Raw genomic sequence first — 20,251 nt, 5'->3', positions numbered from 1 at the left:
GGCACGCAGGCAACTGGGCTGCAGCCAGAAGGGCTGGCTGGGCAGGCTGCACCTTCCATGGATCAGGGCAGGAGCAGCAGCCAGGGCAACAGATAATGGAGATAAAGAGGAGGGAGTGGCAGGGGTCAGACTGACCCTAGCCTGCTCCTCTGCTCTACATCCACCCCAGCCCCCCAAACCCAGCTTCTCCCTGGAGCCCCACTCACCCAGCAACCCCCAACCCCAGCTTCTCCCCCCAAGCTCCATTCACCCTGCAGCCCCCTGACACCCCTACAAGTCCAGCTGGCGAGTTCCTGGGTCCGGGGAGGGGGGCATCGTGAGCACCAGCTGCAGCTGGAGCAGGGTCATCTCATGAGCTTCAGTTAGAGCCGTTTGCAGCTTGTTATGCTGCTGCAGGGACAAAGGCAGAGACACACACTCACTCTCACTCTCACATACAGCTCCCCCCCCCACCCCATGGAGCTGCAGCTGCAGCTGCCTTTGTCTCTGTAGCAACAGCAGCAGCCGCAGGAAGCATAATCAGCTGCACATGGCTTTTAAAGAGCCACGTGTAGCTTGGAAGGAGCTGCCCAACCAGCTAACTGCGCCCCCTGAGGTGAGTGCCTCGGTCACCTCACTCTTGTTACAGTCCTCTTGTGTAGGGAGTTCCGGGAACGGCAGTTTGTGCCACGAGGTCATGCCCTAACAACTTTAAGTACTTCAAACGGAGAGAGTACGTGTCTCAAGTGTTAAGACTAGTTAGATTGCTGTACTGTGCTATATTCTGTTCCCCCTTATAAATTCCTCAGAAATGTCTTCCAAGTGTGGTCGGTGGTCAAAGGAGTATGCATGTATCTGTGGAAGTATTGGTTCATAGCACCTATCCTTTCCTCCCTAGCTGCTGCTGCTTCTCAGGAGGTCTTGTAGACTTGGTGCACTTTGCATAGGGCCATCATATGTACGTCAGACTGTGTGGAGTATCAGTTACAATGGTGGTAAAATACAAAACAGCCCTCACGCAAACTGCTTGGGGCTTCAATGGCAGCAAACTAATACGTGAAGACTTTTAGGGTTCAAAATGTTTCTAACTTAACTGACAGCCGGCAGGAATAATAAGCATCTTGTGCACCAATGTGCTTGAATTGAAAGGGGCTACAACCCGCACAGGTTCTGCCAGTGGCATTTCTGAACTTATTAGTTGAATCCTTCTTTCTGAATGAGGCTACGAAGAGTTGGCAGAATATCTGTTTTCAATAACTAATTGTCTTTTGGTTTCATTACCTCATCATCATAATAGCAACATATAATCTGTCCTGATATTGGGATATTTCTTCCTTCTGCACTCCATGAGTGATTCTGTCATCCTGCTTACAAAACATGATCATATTTATTCATTGAAGTATTATTGACCTCTTAAAAAAATCTTTTTTTTAAACCATTGTTTTGGTAATGTACGATTCTGCTTTCATGTCTTGTTTTATCAATGGCATTACTATATTTTAAATCTGAGTTTTTGTGCAAAGAAATCGTTTTCAGGCTGCCTTTGTATTTGATTTGTGCATCTTTAACAAAGGGATATTTTCCCATTTCTTCTCCTTCAGTCATTATTCCCAACCCTATCTTTTAATGAGCGGAAAGGTGTACACGTCAGGAGTGGGCTGAGAAGTTAATTAGCTAGCTGCCTAGAATTTTCATTTTATTTTTAAAGTCTGTAACGGGTTCCTTACCGATTCTAACCTGATCTGATTTTTTTCACAGCAACACGGGAGGCAAGAAATATTGCTTAAAATGCATTTTAAATTATGTCAGACATTGACACATCAACATAACATAGGTGTGCTACCTGAAATGACCTTTGAATTTTAATTTATTCATGCACATAAAATGTTATCCTTGTCCACGTGGGGATTTCTCTTCAGGGCTGTACAAGGGATCCTTGATATATGTTGGGGATCGGGACCGTACAGTTGTGACTTAAAGAGAAGCAACATATGTTGAGGAATTTTCCTCCATAAGAAGCCATGTAAATAGAGGGGGATAGGGACTGTAAGAGCATAAATTTTGTTTATGACGCTGTTTAAACCTAATGTACAACTCGCTTACTATTCCATACATTTTAAGCAACATTTAAAGAAATGATCCTAACCCAAAATACATTCTAAAACCATTTTTAGCCTATGTGCAGTATGAGACAGAGGAGAGTCAAAGAGGATGCTGGGAGGGTGCTCTAATTTTCCATTTTCTAAACAACATAGTGACTTAAGTTCAAGGAATTTTTGTGTCATGCTCCTCAGAGTTTCAATGGTGTAAGTGCAAAACAACTTATCAGAGTGGCTTATAACCAGCACTGACTGTATTACTTCTTACTTCTGGGTTCCCTCTGCAGCTGTGTTTGGAGGAACATACCAGGATATGGTTCTGGTCTGACATAATGGAAATCTTTGCTCACTTCAACAAAAAAAAGGAGAACGAATGGTTATAATCTGTTTGGATTTTCAGAAACCTTGTTAATAGTACCGAACATACATAATTACTATCAAAACAAAAAAGCAGTCCAATAGCACTTCAAAGACTAACAAAATAATTTATTAGGTGATGAGGTAACCCATGGATCTGAAGAAGTGAGTCTGTCCCATGAAAGCTCATAACCTAATAAATTATTTTGTTAGTCTTTAAAGTGCTACTGGACTACTTTTTTGTTTTGATAGTATAGAGACCAGCATGGCTATCTCTCTGTTTCTCTACATAATTACTGTATGCAACACTGCATGATATCTGAGAGCCTTGTTAATGTGGTCAGTTATATGCAGAATAGGATGTAGGCAAATAGACCTTTTAAAATGGTGATCACAGCAAGTAGCTTCTGGTGATATTTCCTGTTTCTGAATATAGTACAAGTGGTTGGATTTAAGAGATTAAGGGAAATCTGCATATAGTAATGATCATTCCATACCCAAGTATTTTACAGCTAAAAAGATTTCTATTCAAACTGAATGAAACAGTATTCTTTTTTTGTTTGCCCTAACCACCATTGTCCCGTAACAAACAGCACACCAACCAAGTGTTTGTTTTATTCTCACAGGGTTACAGTAGAGCTCTAAAGAGACGGTGATTGTGTACTATGGCTAATGCCTATGCAAAATGTAGCTGCTAAACTTTCTGCCTGCTATTCTAACCATATTACCTCATTGTATGCGCCCTTGCACTCTTTATAGTACCTGGTGTTCCATCACATCAAGTTAAAAGAATTAAAAATAAAAAAGTTTGCTAAGTATATCAGAAGCAGGAACTCTGCTAAACAACCAGCGGGACCACTGGATGAGTAGCTAAAGGAGCATTTGACTGTTAATGATCCTTGGAGAGAAACTAAATGATGTCTTTTCATCAGTCTTCGGAGCTGAGTATGTGAGGAAGTTCCCCAAATCCAGTCCGTTCTTTTCAGCTGACCTATCTGAAGATCTGTCCCAGATTGAGGTGTCATTAGAGGAAGTCTTGGAAATCAAGTCTCACCAATTCTTTGAGGGAGTCAACAAACATGGATAAAGGGGATCCAGTACATAGCGCATGCTTAGATTTTCTGAAAGCCTTTGACAAGGTGCCTCACCAAAGGTTCTTAAGCAAAGTAAGCTGGCACGGGGTAAAAGGAAAGGTCCTCTCAGAGACTGATAACTGGTTGAAAGATGGAAAATAAGGATGAGTGATAAATGGTCAGTTTGCAGAACAGAGAGAGGTAACTAGTGGCGTCCATACTGGGACCAGTCCTCAGAGAGGGAGCAGTATTAGTCTGTGTCTTCACAAAACAAAGCCAGCAGTCTTCTAGCATCTTAAAGACTAACAATATTATTTTTTAGTTAATGAGCTTTCGTTGGAGCAGATCCATTGCTTATAGTGAAGCCCTAAGATACAACTGCATCTGCTCCAATCCTGCTGACAGACAAAGAACTTCAAGATCTCTACCAGGTATTCATAAAACTTAATTACTCACTGGGAGAAGTAAAGAGCCAGATTGACAGTGCCAGGTGAATACCTAGAAGCCAGCTGCTTCTAGAGAGGTAGAATAAGGTATCCCAGAGGGTAAATAAGAGAACAGTGGTAGCACTCAACTTGAATAGTGCAACTACAGTGCATTATTGACAATCTACAACCTACACTGGAACATGATCCCTTGCTCTCACAGGCCCTACGTAACAGGCCTGTTCTTTCCCAGCCTCCAGAAAATTCTCACTAACAGCCACACACCATACCACAGAAATACTAGCCATGGAACCTTTCCTTGCAACAAACCCCATTGCTAGCTCTGTCCACATATCTACACTAGACGCCCTCACTGGACCTAACCACATCAGTCAGACCGTTAAGAGCTCATATTTCTGTACTTCTGCTACTATGATATATGCCATCATGTGCCTGCAGTGCCCCTTTGCCATGTACATGAGACAAACTGGACAGTCCCTTCATCACGGGATGAATGGACGTGAATCAGACATTAGGAATCTGAGTTGCAGAAACTGGTAAGTGAGCACTTTAACTTGGCAGGACACACGATTAATTTGTGTGTTAACAACAGAGAGATTTTAACACCAGATTACAAAAGGGAGACTTCTGAATTGGAATTCATTCACAGGTTTGAAACATATCACCTTGTACTCAAGATCTCAAATAACTTACTCATTTCCCCACCTTTGATATTTGCAGAGATGGCAGACATCCCACTTACCTTAATTGAGGCTTCCCAGACATTTTTTTTTCTTGTCCTGCGCTCTTTCCTCTGCCCTCTCCTTTCTTCTTTTTAATTTTTATATTTAGCTGATTCCTCTGTTTTTTGTTCTGTTTTACTCTCAGTTCTGCTCCAGAATCTGAAGAATGGATCTTTTCCATAAAAGCTCATTACGTAATAAGTATTGTTAGTCTTTACAATGCTATGGGACTGCTTGCTTTGTTTTGGGACCAATCCTATATTCATAAATTGTTTGGAGAAGGGGGTATACAGTGAGGGGGCAAAATTCGCTGATACAAAACTGCTCAAGATAGTTAAGAAGAAAAGGATCTTACAAAACTAAGAGGCTGGGCAACAAAATGGCAGGTGAAATTCAATGTGGATAAATGCAAAATAATATATATTGGAAAACATAATCCTAACCATATGTATAAAATGGGGGCTAAATTAACTGTTATCAAAACTCAAGTGAGAGATCTTGGAGTCTGTGGATAGTTGTCTGAATGCGCATCAGCAGTGAAAAAAGCAAACTATGTTAGGAATCATTGAAAAGGGGACAGAAAATAAGGCAGAGACTATTTTATTTCCTCTATATAAATCTGTGGTATCCTGACATTTTGAACGCAGTGTGCGGAAATGGTCGCCTCATCTCTAAATGTCTTGGCATTGGAAAAAATTCAGAAAAGGGTAACAAGCATGACTGGGATATAGAACAGGTGTTGTACAAGGAGAGATTAATAAGACTGAGATTTTCATCTTAGAAAAGAGAGTAAGGGAGATATGGCAGAGGTTTAAAATCATGAGTCATGCAGTAACAGTGAATAAAGAAGAGTTGTTATTCCTTCCCATAACACAAGTACTACGAAAACAAAAAAGCGGTCCAGTAGCACTTTAAAGACTAACAAAATAATTTCTTAGGTGATGAGCTTTTGTGGGACAGACCCACTTCTTCAGACCATAAGTACTAAAGTCACTAAATGAAAATAATAGGTAGCAGGTTTAAAATAAACAAAAGGAAGTACTTCACACAACACAATCAACCTGTGGAACTCCTTGCCAGGGATGTGAAGTCCAAGCCACTAACAGGGCTCAAAAAAGAGCTAGATAAATTCATGGAGGATAGGTCCATCAATAGCTATTATCCAGGATGAGCAGGAAGGGTGTCCCAAGCCTCCATTTGTCAGAAGTTGGGAATGGGCGATGGGCTGGATCACTTGACGATTACCTGTTCTGTTCGTTCCCTCTTGGGCACCTGGCATTGACCACTATCTGAGGAAAGGATACTAAGCTTAGATGGACCTTTGGTCTGACCTGGTATGGGCATTTTTGATGTTCGTTTGCTTTTATAGTGAAGTCCCCTCACAGCTCAGTCCCTTCTTCTGCTTGTTCTAGTCTCTGACTGTGGCACTTCAAGCCTCCATGATTTGATGCCAACCTATTCACCCCATCTGTTGACTTTTCACCCAAGCAAACAGTACTGTACCTGCAGCCATCCTGCCATTTAGGGGTAGAATGCTTTCTCTGAACTGAGTCCAAGGCCACTGTCCTCCCTCCTTGAGACCCCCCCTCTGCCGTGGTGCTTATCGGAAAGCTGCCATTTAACGATTGCTTGAGGGTGACGTTGGGTTAGTCAGCAGTATAATTAATTACACTTGTTTTTAAAATAATTGCATTAGTATGTACATACATTAAAACGTCCTGTCTGGTTCCAGGAAGGTAGCTGGGGAGGCCTCTCCAGCTTCCCAAACCTTTTAACTGGCTAACTGGTTAAACCTGCCAATTAAATGGGATTTTACATCCGCAACTACTCGGCAGGAAAAGACTGTTTCTCCTGAATCTCAAGCTAGTGCCCTAGCTGCTAGAACGCCTGCCAGTCCGTGGAGATAGGATCTTGTCTTGTGTTTGTTTTAATCCTTTTAATATTTTAAATAATGTTAAAATGTTTGACCCTGAACCCTTCTTTTTTAACCTGAATGGAAATGGAGCTAATCAGTTCTTAGACTTCAGGTGTTTTTCTCCTACTATGAGAGCTAACCAATATCATCTGCACATCAGTGTTTCTTAAACTGTGTTCCACGGAACACTGGTATTCCATGAACAACTTGCATGTGTGCCGCGAGCGTTTGGGGAAAAATACACTGGTGGTATGTATTTTATGGTGTTAAAACCAGATACAATGTTACTAGTTCATTCCTATAATACCTGATGAAATTACTTCTGTTTGTTTTTGCTGTATATGTTGCTATTTGTTTTTGTTTTTGCTTTTAGGTCTGAACAATTTTTGAAGAAAAAATTTTATAGGTGTTCCATATAAAAATATTGTTTGGTATTCTGTGGTCTCAAAAAGTTTAAGAAACACTGCTCTGTATGCTTAAAATGTCTGACAGGGACCATCAGACTCTGCAAACTGAAGTCACTTACTTATACAATGTGCAATTTAAGTCTGTAGTCTCTAGTATACATTGGAGCTTTAGTTCTTTGACGAAACATGCCCTGTACTGCTAGAAATATATGATTAAAAGCCTATATAGGTACTGTTGTGAGTGATTGCATGTGGCTCAGTATTTGAGTCTGAATCTTCAACACAAGAAGTCACTACCTTCTGATCTAACTAATTAAGTATAGCAATGGAAGCAGCATGACACTTAGGTCTCTTAAGGGGGACCACTGAATAGGAGATAAAACCCATACTTGGAGAGAGTGGGCCTTTACTATGAGAGGGCCTCCTAGTAGGCAGCGCTGGAGTGATATATAGGAGGGCCGGGTTCTATTTGTGAGTTGACCTGTTAGATATTTTTGGGAAGTCATTGCCGCTTTGTGCCTCAGTTTCCCCAGCAGTAAAATGGAGGTAATGATTCTGAGTTCCTTTGCAAAGCTCTTTGAGCTCTAATGCAAAACACTGCAAGAAGTAGGTGTCATATTAGGATTGTTCAAGGTGGGTCTCTGCTGTTCTCCCTTTGATAATCTCTTGCTGGGCTTTACATATGCCACTTAGATTCACCGGGAAATGAATGAATCTGTTGTTTGCCTGTCAGACAGTAAGTTAAAGATATTAACAGTTTAGTGTGGTTTAAAAATGTTTAAAGCTTGTAATGTTTTTCCGTCGTGTTACAGGCATAAAGTGTCTTGCAGCGTGACACTCTCTGGGGTTCAAGTGACTGAACTTGGATCAATTATTCATTACATCATTAAAATTCCTGTGGGACTGAAGACTCCTTTTTGCTGCATTGGGTTATATAAAGCAGATGAATTACACTGCATTGGGTTTCTTTCTGCATGTGTTTCTAAACATCTTGTGGGGGCGGGGGGGAAGAAAAATACTGCTTCCTCTGAGACATTTATGACCAATGTTTAGAACTCTGGAAAACTTTGAAGAGTGTTTTTTGATGTCTGACTCTTGAATCCTTTACTTCTGATCTTATCCCTCTCAAGTGATTCTTCATGAACTAGCAGATGCTTAACAGTAAAAATCCTAGAACTCATCTGAACACTTTATTTTATTTAAAATGAATTTATCAATCAGGTATTACAACCACCCTAGGTTTGGCCCTGAAGGCTACAGCTTCAGGGTCTACAGCAGGGGAGGGCAACCTTTAGGCCACAGACTGTGTGGCAGCCCACTGGGGTTCTGCCTGTGGACCCCCCTGTCTGCTCCCTCCTCCATATGCCTCTCACACACTGGGGCACAGGAGTGCTGCACTTTCTGCTCCTCCCACTTCCTCCCTCCATCCCTGCACTTAGGAACACCATGAGTTGCCTGATTTGTGCTCCGGTTGTGCTTCCGTCTCTCCTTCCCCTGCGCTGGAACGCTATAAATTGATTGTTTGAGGCTGTTCAAGCTCTGGGAGGAAGAGAGTAGAGCAGGGACAGCGTGTGAATCCAGTGATTTGTGACTCTGAAAGTGCTGGGAGGGAGTTTCAGGAGTAGAAACTGCAGGACTCTAGTGCCTCAGGGCATGACAGGTGCATGGAGGGGAGAGGGCCGATGGAGGCCTGCAGGTTTAACACCAGTTGGCCACAAGGTGATGCGGTCCATGGAAGTGAAATAGGACCACTCATGAGGCCCACTCCCTATTTTTGGATGCTCATCACTTTTCTACAGAGTGATGTCACCTCTGCTGCTTGCTTCAGGTTTAGAGCCTCTAAGAATACACAGAGACCAAAGAGACACACACACATACACAAGTACAAGCTCTAGTCTGTTTTACAAGGTTTATGAAAGTTACAGTTAATGTTGTGGTTACCTGGGCATATAGAAATCCATTCGCCAGTTACAAATTTGTTCCCACTCACAATGGCTGCTTTGCTAGTTGGTCATCAATAAAGGGATGATTCCTGCTGGAGTTTTCCCATAGGGAACTCATTTTATGCAGTCTGGAGCCTGTTTTATGTTGTCATTTTGATTCTATTTATAACCTGGGCACAAAGTGTTGACTCTTATTCTGGATTTCTATTGCCCTCCAAGAATATTGGGGTACCCTTTTTAATAGGTTGTTTGTAGTTCCTTTTGTTCTTATTAGCACTGATGCACATAATGATTATATTATATTCACGTATGATTATATGTGATGTGACGTATCAATAATGAACCAATTAGCTATAACTTGCTTGGAGTTCTGTTACTACATATCTTTCTTTTGGTGGGATCAACCTCCCTAGACCTTAGGAGACTTCCCCTACCTACCTGCAGTAACACTAAAATATTAATTTTTGTCAGCTGACAAAGGAAAACATTTGTGGTCTACAATGGATTTGCTGTGCTTGTGGCTTACTTTGAAAACTAAGCAATTGTTCATGGTGCATTTTCTGGCCTGGGAGACTAAACAAACATAATTGCATACGTTGTCTTCAACAGTCTGTACTGCACTGTATAAGTGCCTATATTTTAAATTAGATTACTATTGACACTTAAAATACACCGATGATCCAGTGAAGATTCAAGCTGATTATTTTTGCTGTATAGGTCTGTTTTGTTTTTTAAATATTTTTAGGGGATTATCCTTGAAACTCCCTATGGAAGAAATGCAGTTTGGAGTACAAATTATAGTAATACTTTGCAGTTTTAATCATCTTGCATCTAAAGATCCCAGAGCATTTTACAGTCAGTTAGACCTAACACCCTTGTGAGATAAGTATTATCCTCATTTGACAGGATATTAAATTGAAGCATAGAAAAGTTAAGGCCCATACCCTCACAGTTATTTAGGCAATTCCACTGAAATCAGTGGCAAAGTGCTTAAGTTCTTTTTTCAGGATCTGGGCCCAGTCACTTGCTTATGGTGAAACACTGAGTCGTTAGGAGAACTAGAAATAGAACCCAGATGTTTTGACTCCTGATCTCATGCTCTGAATATTATACAATATCTCCTTTCTCCAAAATATCTATTGTTAAAATGACGTGTAGTCTTGAAAAATGTTTCTCCCTATGCTTTGTACTGTATATAAAGATGTAAAAGACCCCTCCCCCCAAAACTCCAATAGTCTGGCTGTACCAGTAGTTTAAAATTATCCTTGATTGTAGAACACCTAAAGTATAACCTAGCTTAAACCTAAATGTTTGTGACAGGTTCTTTGTCTGTCAGAATGTGATATGGTCACACATGCAGTAAATGAGTTCCCCACTAGTGGTATGTACCTGTTCGAATGTCTTTTCCACATTTCATACACACTTTTTTCTTCTGTTTTGTTTTTTCCCCTCTCACAGGTTATGGTCACACAGTGCCTTTGTCGGATGGAGGAAAGGCCTTCTGTATTATATACTCCATCATCGGAATCCCCTTTACGCTGCTTTTCCTGACAGCTGTGGTGCAGCGTATCATAGTCTATGTCACCAGACGGCCTGTCCTGTATTTCCACATTCGCTGGGGTTTCTCCAAGCAGATTGTTGCCATCATCCATGCAGTGATTCTTGGGTTTGTGACAGTCTCATGCTTTTTCTTTATCCCGGCAGCAGTATTTTCTGTTGTGGAAGATGACTGGAACTTTTTGGAATCTTTTTATTTTTGTTTCATTTCCCTGAGCACCATTGGTCTTGGAGACTATGTTCCAGGAGAAGGTTACAATCAGAAATTCAGAGAGCTGTATAAAATAGGAATTACGTGTAAGTACCAATCTGTTACATAATAGTCATTTAAGACAACATGATTTCTTCATATTGGGTGTCCCTTTCTCCTCTTTGCCCCACCAGTATTTTTGTTACCAGTATTTTGGGTTGATGTAGGCCTCATGTCCCTTTTTGAGCTGATAACCAGTTCTTCGTTCTACCGGTTATTTTCAAAATCACTAATCTGAATAGAGAGTTTATTAAATGATGTCTTGTTTGACTGGGATTTAAAGTTTTTTAGCATTCTGGGCTGGAGGGGTTGTGTGTGGTTCTTTTTAAATTTTTGTGCAGTTTTTAATAGTCTGAAATGTCCTGTCAGACATTGACTAATAAATCAACCTGCATCCTCATTACGAAACCCCATGCTTAAACTAGCGTTAACATTGTGGCAGTCAAATAAGCTACACAAAACAGGATAACTTGTCAGCACTAAAACTGATTGAAATGTTCCAAAATTCAATTAAAGAAAATAAATTTTCATTGAAATTTCAAGGGGCAGCCAAAATAGAGACAATGTTCAGGAAAATTGCATCAAATTTTTCAACCCGCTCTATTTATAACATCCTCTGAAAAGCTGTGCAGACATCCCTAAAGTTCTCCAGTCAAGCATTTTCTAACAGAACTGTTTTCTATTGGAAAATCCTGATTCAACAAAATTGAAAAGAACCTGTTGATTTTGACGAGGTTTCATTTTGGAAGTGGTTAAGATTATTTAGGAAGTGGCTTGTTAAGAAAGATGAGAGACAATCAAATATCCTTCTTTCAAATCTGAACTGCTGATCTTTTTATTATTTATAATGCCAGGGAGCCCTCATTAGGGACCAGTAGCCCATTTTCCTAGGCACTGTAGGAAGACAGTGCGTGCCTGAAAGAGTTTACGCGCTCAGGCTACGTTTGTACTAGACCAAGAAAGTTGACCACATATACACAATTTAGTTACTCCAATTTTGCAGCTAAAATTGCCGTATCTGCAGTTGGCTAATTTGTCTGTCTATACAGGAGAAGGTTGACAGAAGAATTTCTCCCTTTGACCTCCCTTAATCCCTGCGTCTCACGAGGAATACAGGGGTTGACTGCAACCCCTCAGATCTCTATTGTGTGTGTCCAGACAAAACAAGTGAAATCAAACCCCAGAAGATCGACACTGAGCAGGTCAATCTTCTGTGGAATGTAGATAAGCCCGAAGTATAAAACAGACAGATGAAAGAGTACAAGGAGACATTGACACAATACTTGGTAGCATGCTAGGAAATTGTCTATGTGTACCTACAGCTTAACTGTTGTCAGACTTCTTGTGGGCATCATGGAAAAGGCGTTTTCATGAGGGGATTTAATGAGGTGGCTTTGCAGATGTTTATGGGGAGTGCCTCCGAAGTCTGTGGGGCAGCACTGGAGCTCCAGTGCAAATGTGGAAGCGTGTGTTTGAAAATTTAAGAAGTGAATGATGGAACGGACATTGGCCAATCGGAGGCAGTATCTTGGCTGTAAATGAGGTGGGATTGATAGGGTGGGGAAAAGCCATAAAGGGCCTTAAAGGTGAAAACAAGCAAGCTATGCCTGATGCGATAGAGAAGGGGGAGACAGTGGAGGGAATGCCAGGCACAGGGTGATATAGTCAAAGCAATGGGCTAGGAGGATGATCTTTGCAGCTGTATTTCTGAAGGAATGTGAACAGGGGGTGATCCTACAGTAGCAACATACAGTGCGTATCATTTGCCTTACAGCCTCATGCCAAGCAATCCTGAATTTACACTTAAAAACACAAACGAAATCGAATGGCTACCAAGACCTTTCATTGTTTTTACAAATTGCTCTCTGTTCCTCGCATGCTACAGGCATGGTCCTGCAAGCTTCATGCAGGTAGAATTCCCGTTCGCTTAGGTGGGTGGCTTGCTTATATGGGCTCTGCAGGCTCATGAGCTGAGTGTGCACTTTCAGAAGCAGAGCCCTGAGCTAGCAAGCAGTACATTTCTTTTTTAACCTTTTTTGGCAGTGTGCTGTATGTACCCCCGTGGCATTTCCTCCCTATCCTTCCTGTCCCGTTGATAGGAGCATTTAACGATGAATTTCCTGTGCAGCTCCACAGAGTAATGTGTCCAACTGCATATGAAGAGATGGGGCTATGGCTACTCTCCAGCATATGTTGGTATGAGTTGTGGTGTTCAGGGATGTGAATAAGCCACCCCCGAGTGACATAAGTTACACAAACCTAAGCGCTGGTGTGGACAGTGCTGTGTTAACTACTTCTCCCACCAATAGTACTGCTGCCACTCCTGGGTAGTGTTCCCTCCATTTTTTTTCCATCCAGGGGTGGAATAAAATTTTGTTGACCATGACGTGCGAATGTGCACCACCATTAAAATCATATGCTGCCCCCTGTGGGTGGCTGTGGATACTCTGCTACTCAGATGAGCAGTCCCTGAAAGCGCGGGAAGGGAGCAGGAGAGCTGCGGGGAAGCCGCACAGCTGCACTGAGATGGCGGTGGTGGCCGCTACGAAGGCCTAGGGATGGAAGGGGTTGGGACTATTCTGTGTTTGGCCCCCAGAACATGTAAAAAATTGCCGTGTGGCCCCTGATGAAAAAAGTTTGGCTTTATAAAAATGTTATATAAAATCCATTATAAATAGCTTAGTCCCTGTAAGTCAGGGCAATAATAGGCTGTACAGTAATTAAAGCAGCCCTTTACATTTGAACAGAATTCTTTGTAATCAGTATACAGTGCACATGTATATAGGGACTGTGCTATTTATAACAAAGTCAGTTTCTGCTTTCCTAACACAAACCTCCTCACAGCAGGTGCCCTATGCAATAGTATTTCTGAATTACAAATGGTGGTGGTCTAATTCTTTAGATTAAGAAATCCATTTCTTGGACAACATTCCCTGCAGTTCTCTTGAGGAAATTGGGTATGTCTGCATTTGGAGAGGAAAATGAAGAACCTGATGGACTATTAGTCCTAAGAAGCCTGATTTTTTGGAAGTTCTCCAGTGCAAGTCCTTGGAGTTGATCCACCACAGAGCCTCAAAGCATGATGTCCTTACGTGATTCCCTTACAAAAACAAATCTGAAATAGATATAATATGCCACAAAAGTCAGTGGTGGTGATTGTATAATGTCAGCAGGATTTTGCCTGAAAAGTGTAAAATTAGTATAGTGTATGTGGTATGTAGGCAGTCTTCCTGGGTTTTACTGTGTAATTCTTGTAGGGGAAAATGGAAATGTTTGCCTATTTGTAAAGTTCCAGCAGTGATTGTCTATATTTACATGACTTTTTTCACTTCTTTTTTGACTTTTTTTTGTCTGTTAATGCTTAGGCACTATGCTTTTTGTTCTGAACGAGCTCAAAAGCTGCTGCCTTTCACCAACAGCAGCTGGCTTAAGTCAAAGGTATTACCTCACCCACCTTCTCTTTCTCTTTGTTTTTTGGGCAGGTTACCTGTTGCTGGGCCTCATTGCCATGTTGGTGGTTCTAGAAACATTCTGTGAACTTCATGAGCTCAAAAAGTTTAGAAAAATGTTTTATGTGAAGAAGGACAAGGAAGAGGATCAAGTGCGTATGATGGAACATGACCAGCTTTCCTTCTCTTCAATTTCAGACCAAGCAGCTTCCATGAAGGAGGATCCAAAGGCAAATGAGCCTTTTGTGACAATTCAACCTGTCACTAGCTATGATGGCTGTATGAACAATTAATACAAGGGCATCCATACCAATATTGTAGTGCACTTACATCAGTACAGTAAGAAATAGAATGCCTCTTTATTTCTCTGTATACAAAATTACGGAAGGAGACTGTGCTGCTTAAATAAGTGATTGTTTTAGATGTAAAGAAGAGTCTGATTCAAATTAAAGTTACTAAAATGGAGCTACACTGGGAGAGTAGGGGGATGTCTAGGCACCCGTGGAGGCACTGTGCTTGAAGAGACAAGGAGAAAGCATAATGCCCCAGTGGTGCTGGAGGGAAGGCATGCACTGAGCAGCTCCCTGCAGCGCTCTTGGGATGGGACTAATCTGCTCTCCTTCAGGGTAGTCCTACAGCATGGGGTCAGCAACCTGCGGCTCCAGAGCCGCATGCAGCTCTTTAAGGAGTCATTTGCTGCTCCTGACGCCGACTCCTCTGCGGTTCTGGATGGTGTAATAACCCTGCCCATCCATTGCTCAAATAGCAGCAGCTATCTCCAGTCTGGCCAGCACCCGACTCTCCCTCCTCCCCCTCTCACATCAGGAGTCAGCCGGGAGTGTGGTTGGCCAATGCTCAATTGGGCAGGGTGGCAGGAGAAGGGGCCGGGGGAGCTGGCTCAATTGCTGTGCTGTGTGGGCTCAAGTGGAGTATAGTCTGGGGGCTGCTGTACGCAAGGTCCTGCTCCAGACAGGTGTGGAGCAGTTTGGGTGTCTTCCTTCATCCCCCCACCCACCCACCTTCTCTGGTTCCTTGTCCTGCCCCCGAGGCTGGGCTCCTGAATCCCCTGTCCCTTAGCCACACTGCTCTGTCCCCAGCAGCTGTGTGCTGACCCCACATGCCTCCATGTGAGCCAGGCTAGCTGTGTCTCTGCCATGCTGCGTTAGTCCCAGGCTCTCTGGGTATGCAGCCGCATCCAGTCCCCGCCCCACACTGGGCACAGTGCATGCTGTTGCTGCTGCCCGGCAGGGGGAGGGTGTGGAGCAGAGCCCCTCACCCTGGGAGTGCCGGCTGGATGTGCATGCAGAGCAGCAGTGTCAGTACATAAGGCAACGCACCCTGTTATTTTATAGGACACTGTATCTCAATGACCAATCGATGGACCGGTATCGATCACTGAAATCTCCCTGACACAATTTAAGAAGGCAGCAAGCCAGTCCCTGGTGTCAAAAAGGCTTAGACAGAAGAACTGGCCGTATGGTGAGGCAGCCATAATCCTGCCACTGAACAGCTCGTAATGATTTGAGCCAGCTCCAAGAAAATAAGTTCTGCTAGCGAACTGAACCTTCTGCTGTTTGGGAAACGGTTTGCTACCACTTACTACATGAGTAGTAAGCACGGTTACGCCTAGACACAAGTATGTTCAAAGCCCTAATTCTACAAATGTCTTTAAAAGCATGAGGAGTAGATGGGGCCTAGCTCCTCTGTGAAAAAGTATCTTATTCTAGTGCCATGAGGGTAGACTTCATCCTAAAATGAGTTTAAAACGTGGGTGTTATTTATCAAGGACTGTCTTGTATTCACGTGTGTTGTGGCTCTGGTTGTATCAGTTTTGTAACCAAATTTGAAAAAGTGGCTGTTCTGACTGTGTTTATTGCAGACCCGTGTTCTATAGGCACCAGCTGTCCTGTTACCTGCCCTAGGGGCAGTGTGCACTGAAGGAGCAGGAGGCCAGCTTCTCCACCATGCTTCCACCGTGCGATCCTGCCCTATTAGAGTCAGCAGTGGTAGACATGCCCCTGTTCAGGCACAAGCTGCCTGGGTAGATGCAGGTGTGATGGGTTAGATCACAGAAGTCCTTTTGGGATGGTCAACCAATGTGCTGATAAACCACTGACACTTGTCTTCCTGCCTTCTTGGGTTTGTCACCACCCTGTCCTGCTCCATCAGAAGCGCTGGTCTTCCCCAGCTAAAGCACAGAGTTGGGGTTACTGCTCCCCAGCAGAGCAACCCGCACACTGTACCAGCTCAGCTCTGGGAGGGCTCAGCTGTCAGGCTATTGAGAGTATCCAAGAACCCAACCCCCACAAGGGACCAAAACCCCAAACTAATCCACCTTACTCTGTATAAAAGTTTTTGACAGAGAAAACTTAACAGTTCCTCTTCCTTGTCAGTGAAATAGAGAGATACACAGTGGTTGCTTCTCCCCGCCTCCCCTCCCCTCCCGCCAGTTACAATTATTTATACTCGGCTTGATAACGAAAGTGATCTTAGTAAGTTACCAAGCCAAAATCAGCAAAACGCACCAGCTAATTGTAATACACTAACAAACTTGTTACATGTGAATTCTTGTCCGAACAGTTCTAATTCTCTCTCTTGCAAGCGAGGTAGCTTCTTAGCTTGGGCCCAGTCCTTCCCACTGGACGGTCTTAGATGTTTTCAGGAGGCATCTTGGGTGGGTAAGTGGGGGTCTCCTGGTATGTTGGCATTTCTTCAATTGTTTAGTTTCCCTCCTTTGTAGCCCTCTTGCCCAATGAAGAAATTCTGTGTGCCCAGTTCCAATTTTTCTCACCGTGAGTGGAGAAGTTCCAGATGCAAAATGGGTGCCAGCATCAGGTGGCCTGGCCACATGTCTGTGTAGGACCAACCATGGTTTGGAGCTAACAGGAAAAAAACATCCATTGACAGGTTGTTCACTTGATCACCCAGCCATCAACTTCCTAAAGTATCACTAATGGCTTTTACTAGAATACCAGGGCTAATAAAAGAGGTTCCCACTTAATGTTTCTGACTTGACGTGCAAGAAAACAGATTTTACACATTGAGGCAATCACTGACTGCTTACATGACCTGTTTTGCATAAAGTATTTTCCAGTTGTTCATATAGATAAGCCAGTTTTCATAAAGCTTGGGAGGGGGGCATCATGACAACAGGAATCACTGAATGAAATTCAACCATCTGTGGTAAAGCAGGTGGTTAAACTCAATGGCTACGTCTACACTGACAGCCCCTATCAACAGAGGTCATTGTTGACAGAGAAACCTCATCTACATGTCTACACATAAAAGCAGCTCGAAAGAGCAAGCCTCTCTGTCAACAGAGAGCAACCAAACTGCCCTGCCCTTTCTCAACACAATGGCTGATCAGAATCTCTGCAAACAGGGCTGCCTGGGCAATCAGGAGCCCTCTCTGTCAACAGAAGTGTTTATATGGGCACTCTGTTGACAAAACACTGTCGACAGCAACGTTCCACCTGATCGGGGAGGTATAAGATTGCCGGCTGAACAGCTGAATTTTGTCGACAAACTCTCAACACAGCGCTTTAACCATCTAGATGCTCAGCGAGTTTTTTCGACAAAAGCCACCCATGTAGATGCAGCCAATGATGATAGTGGTCTCTAGGGGCCTTAGTCTGTGAAATGGAAGTTCTGCAACTGACTTCTATGGCTATAGGATTGGGATCCTGTAGCGCTAGTAGCCATATTAGACTTTTCCCATGTAACAGCAGTGCTAGGGAAAGCGCTCTCCCTTGCAGTGCGTACATGCCAGATGGGGTGTAACTTGGCCTTTACTGTTCAGAGATTCATATTTTACTGTAATGAAACAGCAAAACCAGAGAATCTACACTTACCTGACATGAGAAAAATACTTGAAATTAATTTACCTAAAAGATACCATATATGAGATTAATTCTAGCTACGAAACAGATTTTATACCTTTTTCGGGGAAACTTTACTTTGTGGTTAAACCTATATGACTAAAACTTATTTTTAAGAAACAAAGCTAAAGATTGGAGTGGGGAAGAGGGTAAGTTGAAGCATGCTATGCTTGCATGATCCCAACAAAGTGGCTATTTTTGTACAGCCTAAGTTAAAACAACTCTATTTAAAAATGAACATTTAACTCGTATATGTGTACATATATACATAAATATATTTATATACTGTACATATATTGTAGCTCACCAGAATTTAACTGACATACAAATGATATTTTAGGTAGGTTTCCTCCGTCTTTCCAGATTTCTCTTTATAAAAGGAATAACTCAGAATAAACAGCACTGAAAATGTTGACTGTAAGATTTACGAGTAGTGTGCAAGGAACATTTCTACTGTTTTTCCAGTGAAGTTTTTGAAGTTGATTGATTGTCTTCAGTACTTGAAAACCCATGATTTCTGTCAGTTTGAATGTATTACTAAGTTCTAAAGAACACAATGTGCATAGAAACTAAGTGATAGGCATTTATGCACAAATTGCAAAGTACAGGCACTTGATTCTAAAGCACAGAATTCAAAGCGAATTGAACAGTTTACTGTGGTGTATAGGAGTATGTGGTATTTTCAATTTATAAAGTTAAATAAAAAGTGTGTGGCTTCTGGCTGCTTGTAACTGTGCTCAGTGTTTTAAGAACTTACATACTGTACATAGATGACATATTAAAAATGCTCTCATAAAGGTAGATTGTGTCACACTCACCCTGGTGAACATTTACTCAGCTTCAATGGGACCATTCATTTTGACTGGTTGCCGACATGAATAATGAATGTACAATCCAGTCCTCTACTGACCAGTCCTATAGAATGTTTAGTATTTGAAAGAAAAATAAACACACTTCAGAATGATAACAGTAAATAAAGTACAGTAATGACATTTACTTCAGTGTCTCAAAATAACTGAGCTGTTAGCTGGGGCTAATGTAAAAATGGTCATCATTTGTGGGCATATAAATAAATTCTAGTTCCTACAAGTGTCAGACAGTCATGTGAAATGAAAGCTCAAATAATGCATTAAGCTAGCTTGTTTAAGATGGACTCTAGAGCAGAAAAAGGAAACATTTCTTTGCATTGAGGCATCTAGTATAAATTGGAAATGTGTGGTTGAAGGTAATCTGAAGTCAGGCTGGCAAGTGAAATTGAGAGCAAGGATCTACAAGCTGAAATGAACAACCTGTTAGAAGTGTAGAAGTCTTAGGAAGAGGTGTGTAGAGAAGTAAACACTTTATTGCTAGAGAGAAACGAATAAGGCTCCATGCCTTTAACCTTGCACATGCTGCAGATCTCCCCCGACTTCAGCTTGTAAAATGCATGTGCCCCATTTACAGTTATAAGGGTTTTAGTACTGTGCAGAAGGACCATATTCTTCATCTTTCCCTTGTTTGTCTTGCATTCAGAAATGGGAATTGTTTGTCTCTAGGAATAGCGTTGTCAGGCTGTTCTGTAGCCAGTTTTGTTGGGAGAAGTCTTGAGCAAAGTGATTAAACTTAAAAGTGAGCCTTAAATGTGCCAGGACTAAGACTCTTCCTGATCTCTAGTGTAGGGCAGTTCCACAGCCAAAATCATTTTTCTGCAACCCTTCTGTGCCATTCCCAAAGAGTTTCTCAGTAGAGACTCAGTGGCAGTTTGTCTGCTGAGCACCGTTTTTGCAGAAAGAGAGAAGCAAGTTCTGGGATAGCTAAGCTATAACGCAGTGAGGTATAAAGATTAGAACTGGGCCCCTAATGTCTAGCTAGCTAGATATTAATACCAGAGCCGTTGCTGTAGTATCTGATGGGGATAGAGAGCCAGTGCTCCAGTAGCAGCCAGCGTATGTCAAAAGCATGGCTTACTGTGACTAGGTGGGAGACCCTAGCCAGTTGGCGATGAGAAAAATGACTAATCACTGCTATTAGTTAGCTATTTGGAGCCAACTGTACACCACATTAACTGAACTAAAATCTCACAACTTGATATGAACAACAAGCAGTCCTGTAGCACCTTAAAGACTAACATTCATTTATTAGGAAATGAGCTTTTGTGGGTAAGACCCACCTCCTATAACACTCATAAATCCTGGCC

At 42.3% G+C, this 20,251-nt stretch overlaps 1 protein-coding gene across 1 annotated transcript in view; it reads left to right on the top strand.

Annotated features, from left to right (window-relative positions):
- The window catches only part of KCNK1 (potassium two pore domain channel subfamily K member 1), a 49,520-nt gene extending 30,553 nt beyond the window's left edge, over positions 1-18,967 (top strand). Inside the window, exons 2-3 of the mRNA XM_074990158.1 lie at positions 10,400-10,795; positions 14,231-18,967. Coding sequence (XP_074846259.1) covers positions 10,400-10,795; positions 14,231-14,490 — 656 coding nt within the window. The 3' untranslated portion in view covers positions 14,491-18,967. The remainder of the gene's footprint in view (positions 1-10,399; positions 10,796-14,230) is intronic.
- Positions 18,968-20,251: the final 1,284 nt, after the last annotated feature.

Source organism: Carettochelys insculpta, chromosome 3, assembly GCF_033958435.1.
Source record: "Carettochelys insculpta isolate YL-2023 chromosome 3, ASM3395843v1, whole genome shotgun sequence".
NCBI classification, from domain to species: domain Eukaryota; kingdom Metazoa; phylum Chordata; order Testudines; family Carettochelyidae; genus Carettochelys; species Carettochelys insculpta.
Note: the sequence above shows the minus strand (reverse complement) of the source record. Positions and strands in the feature narration are given on the sequence as shown.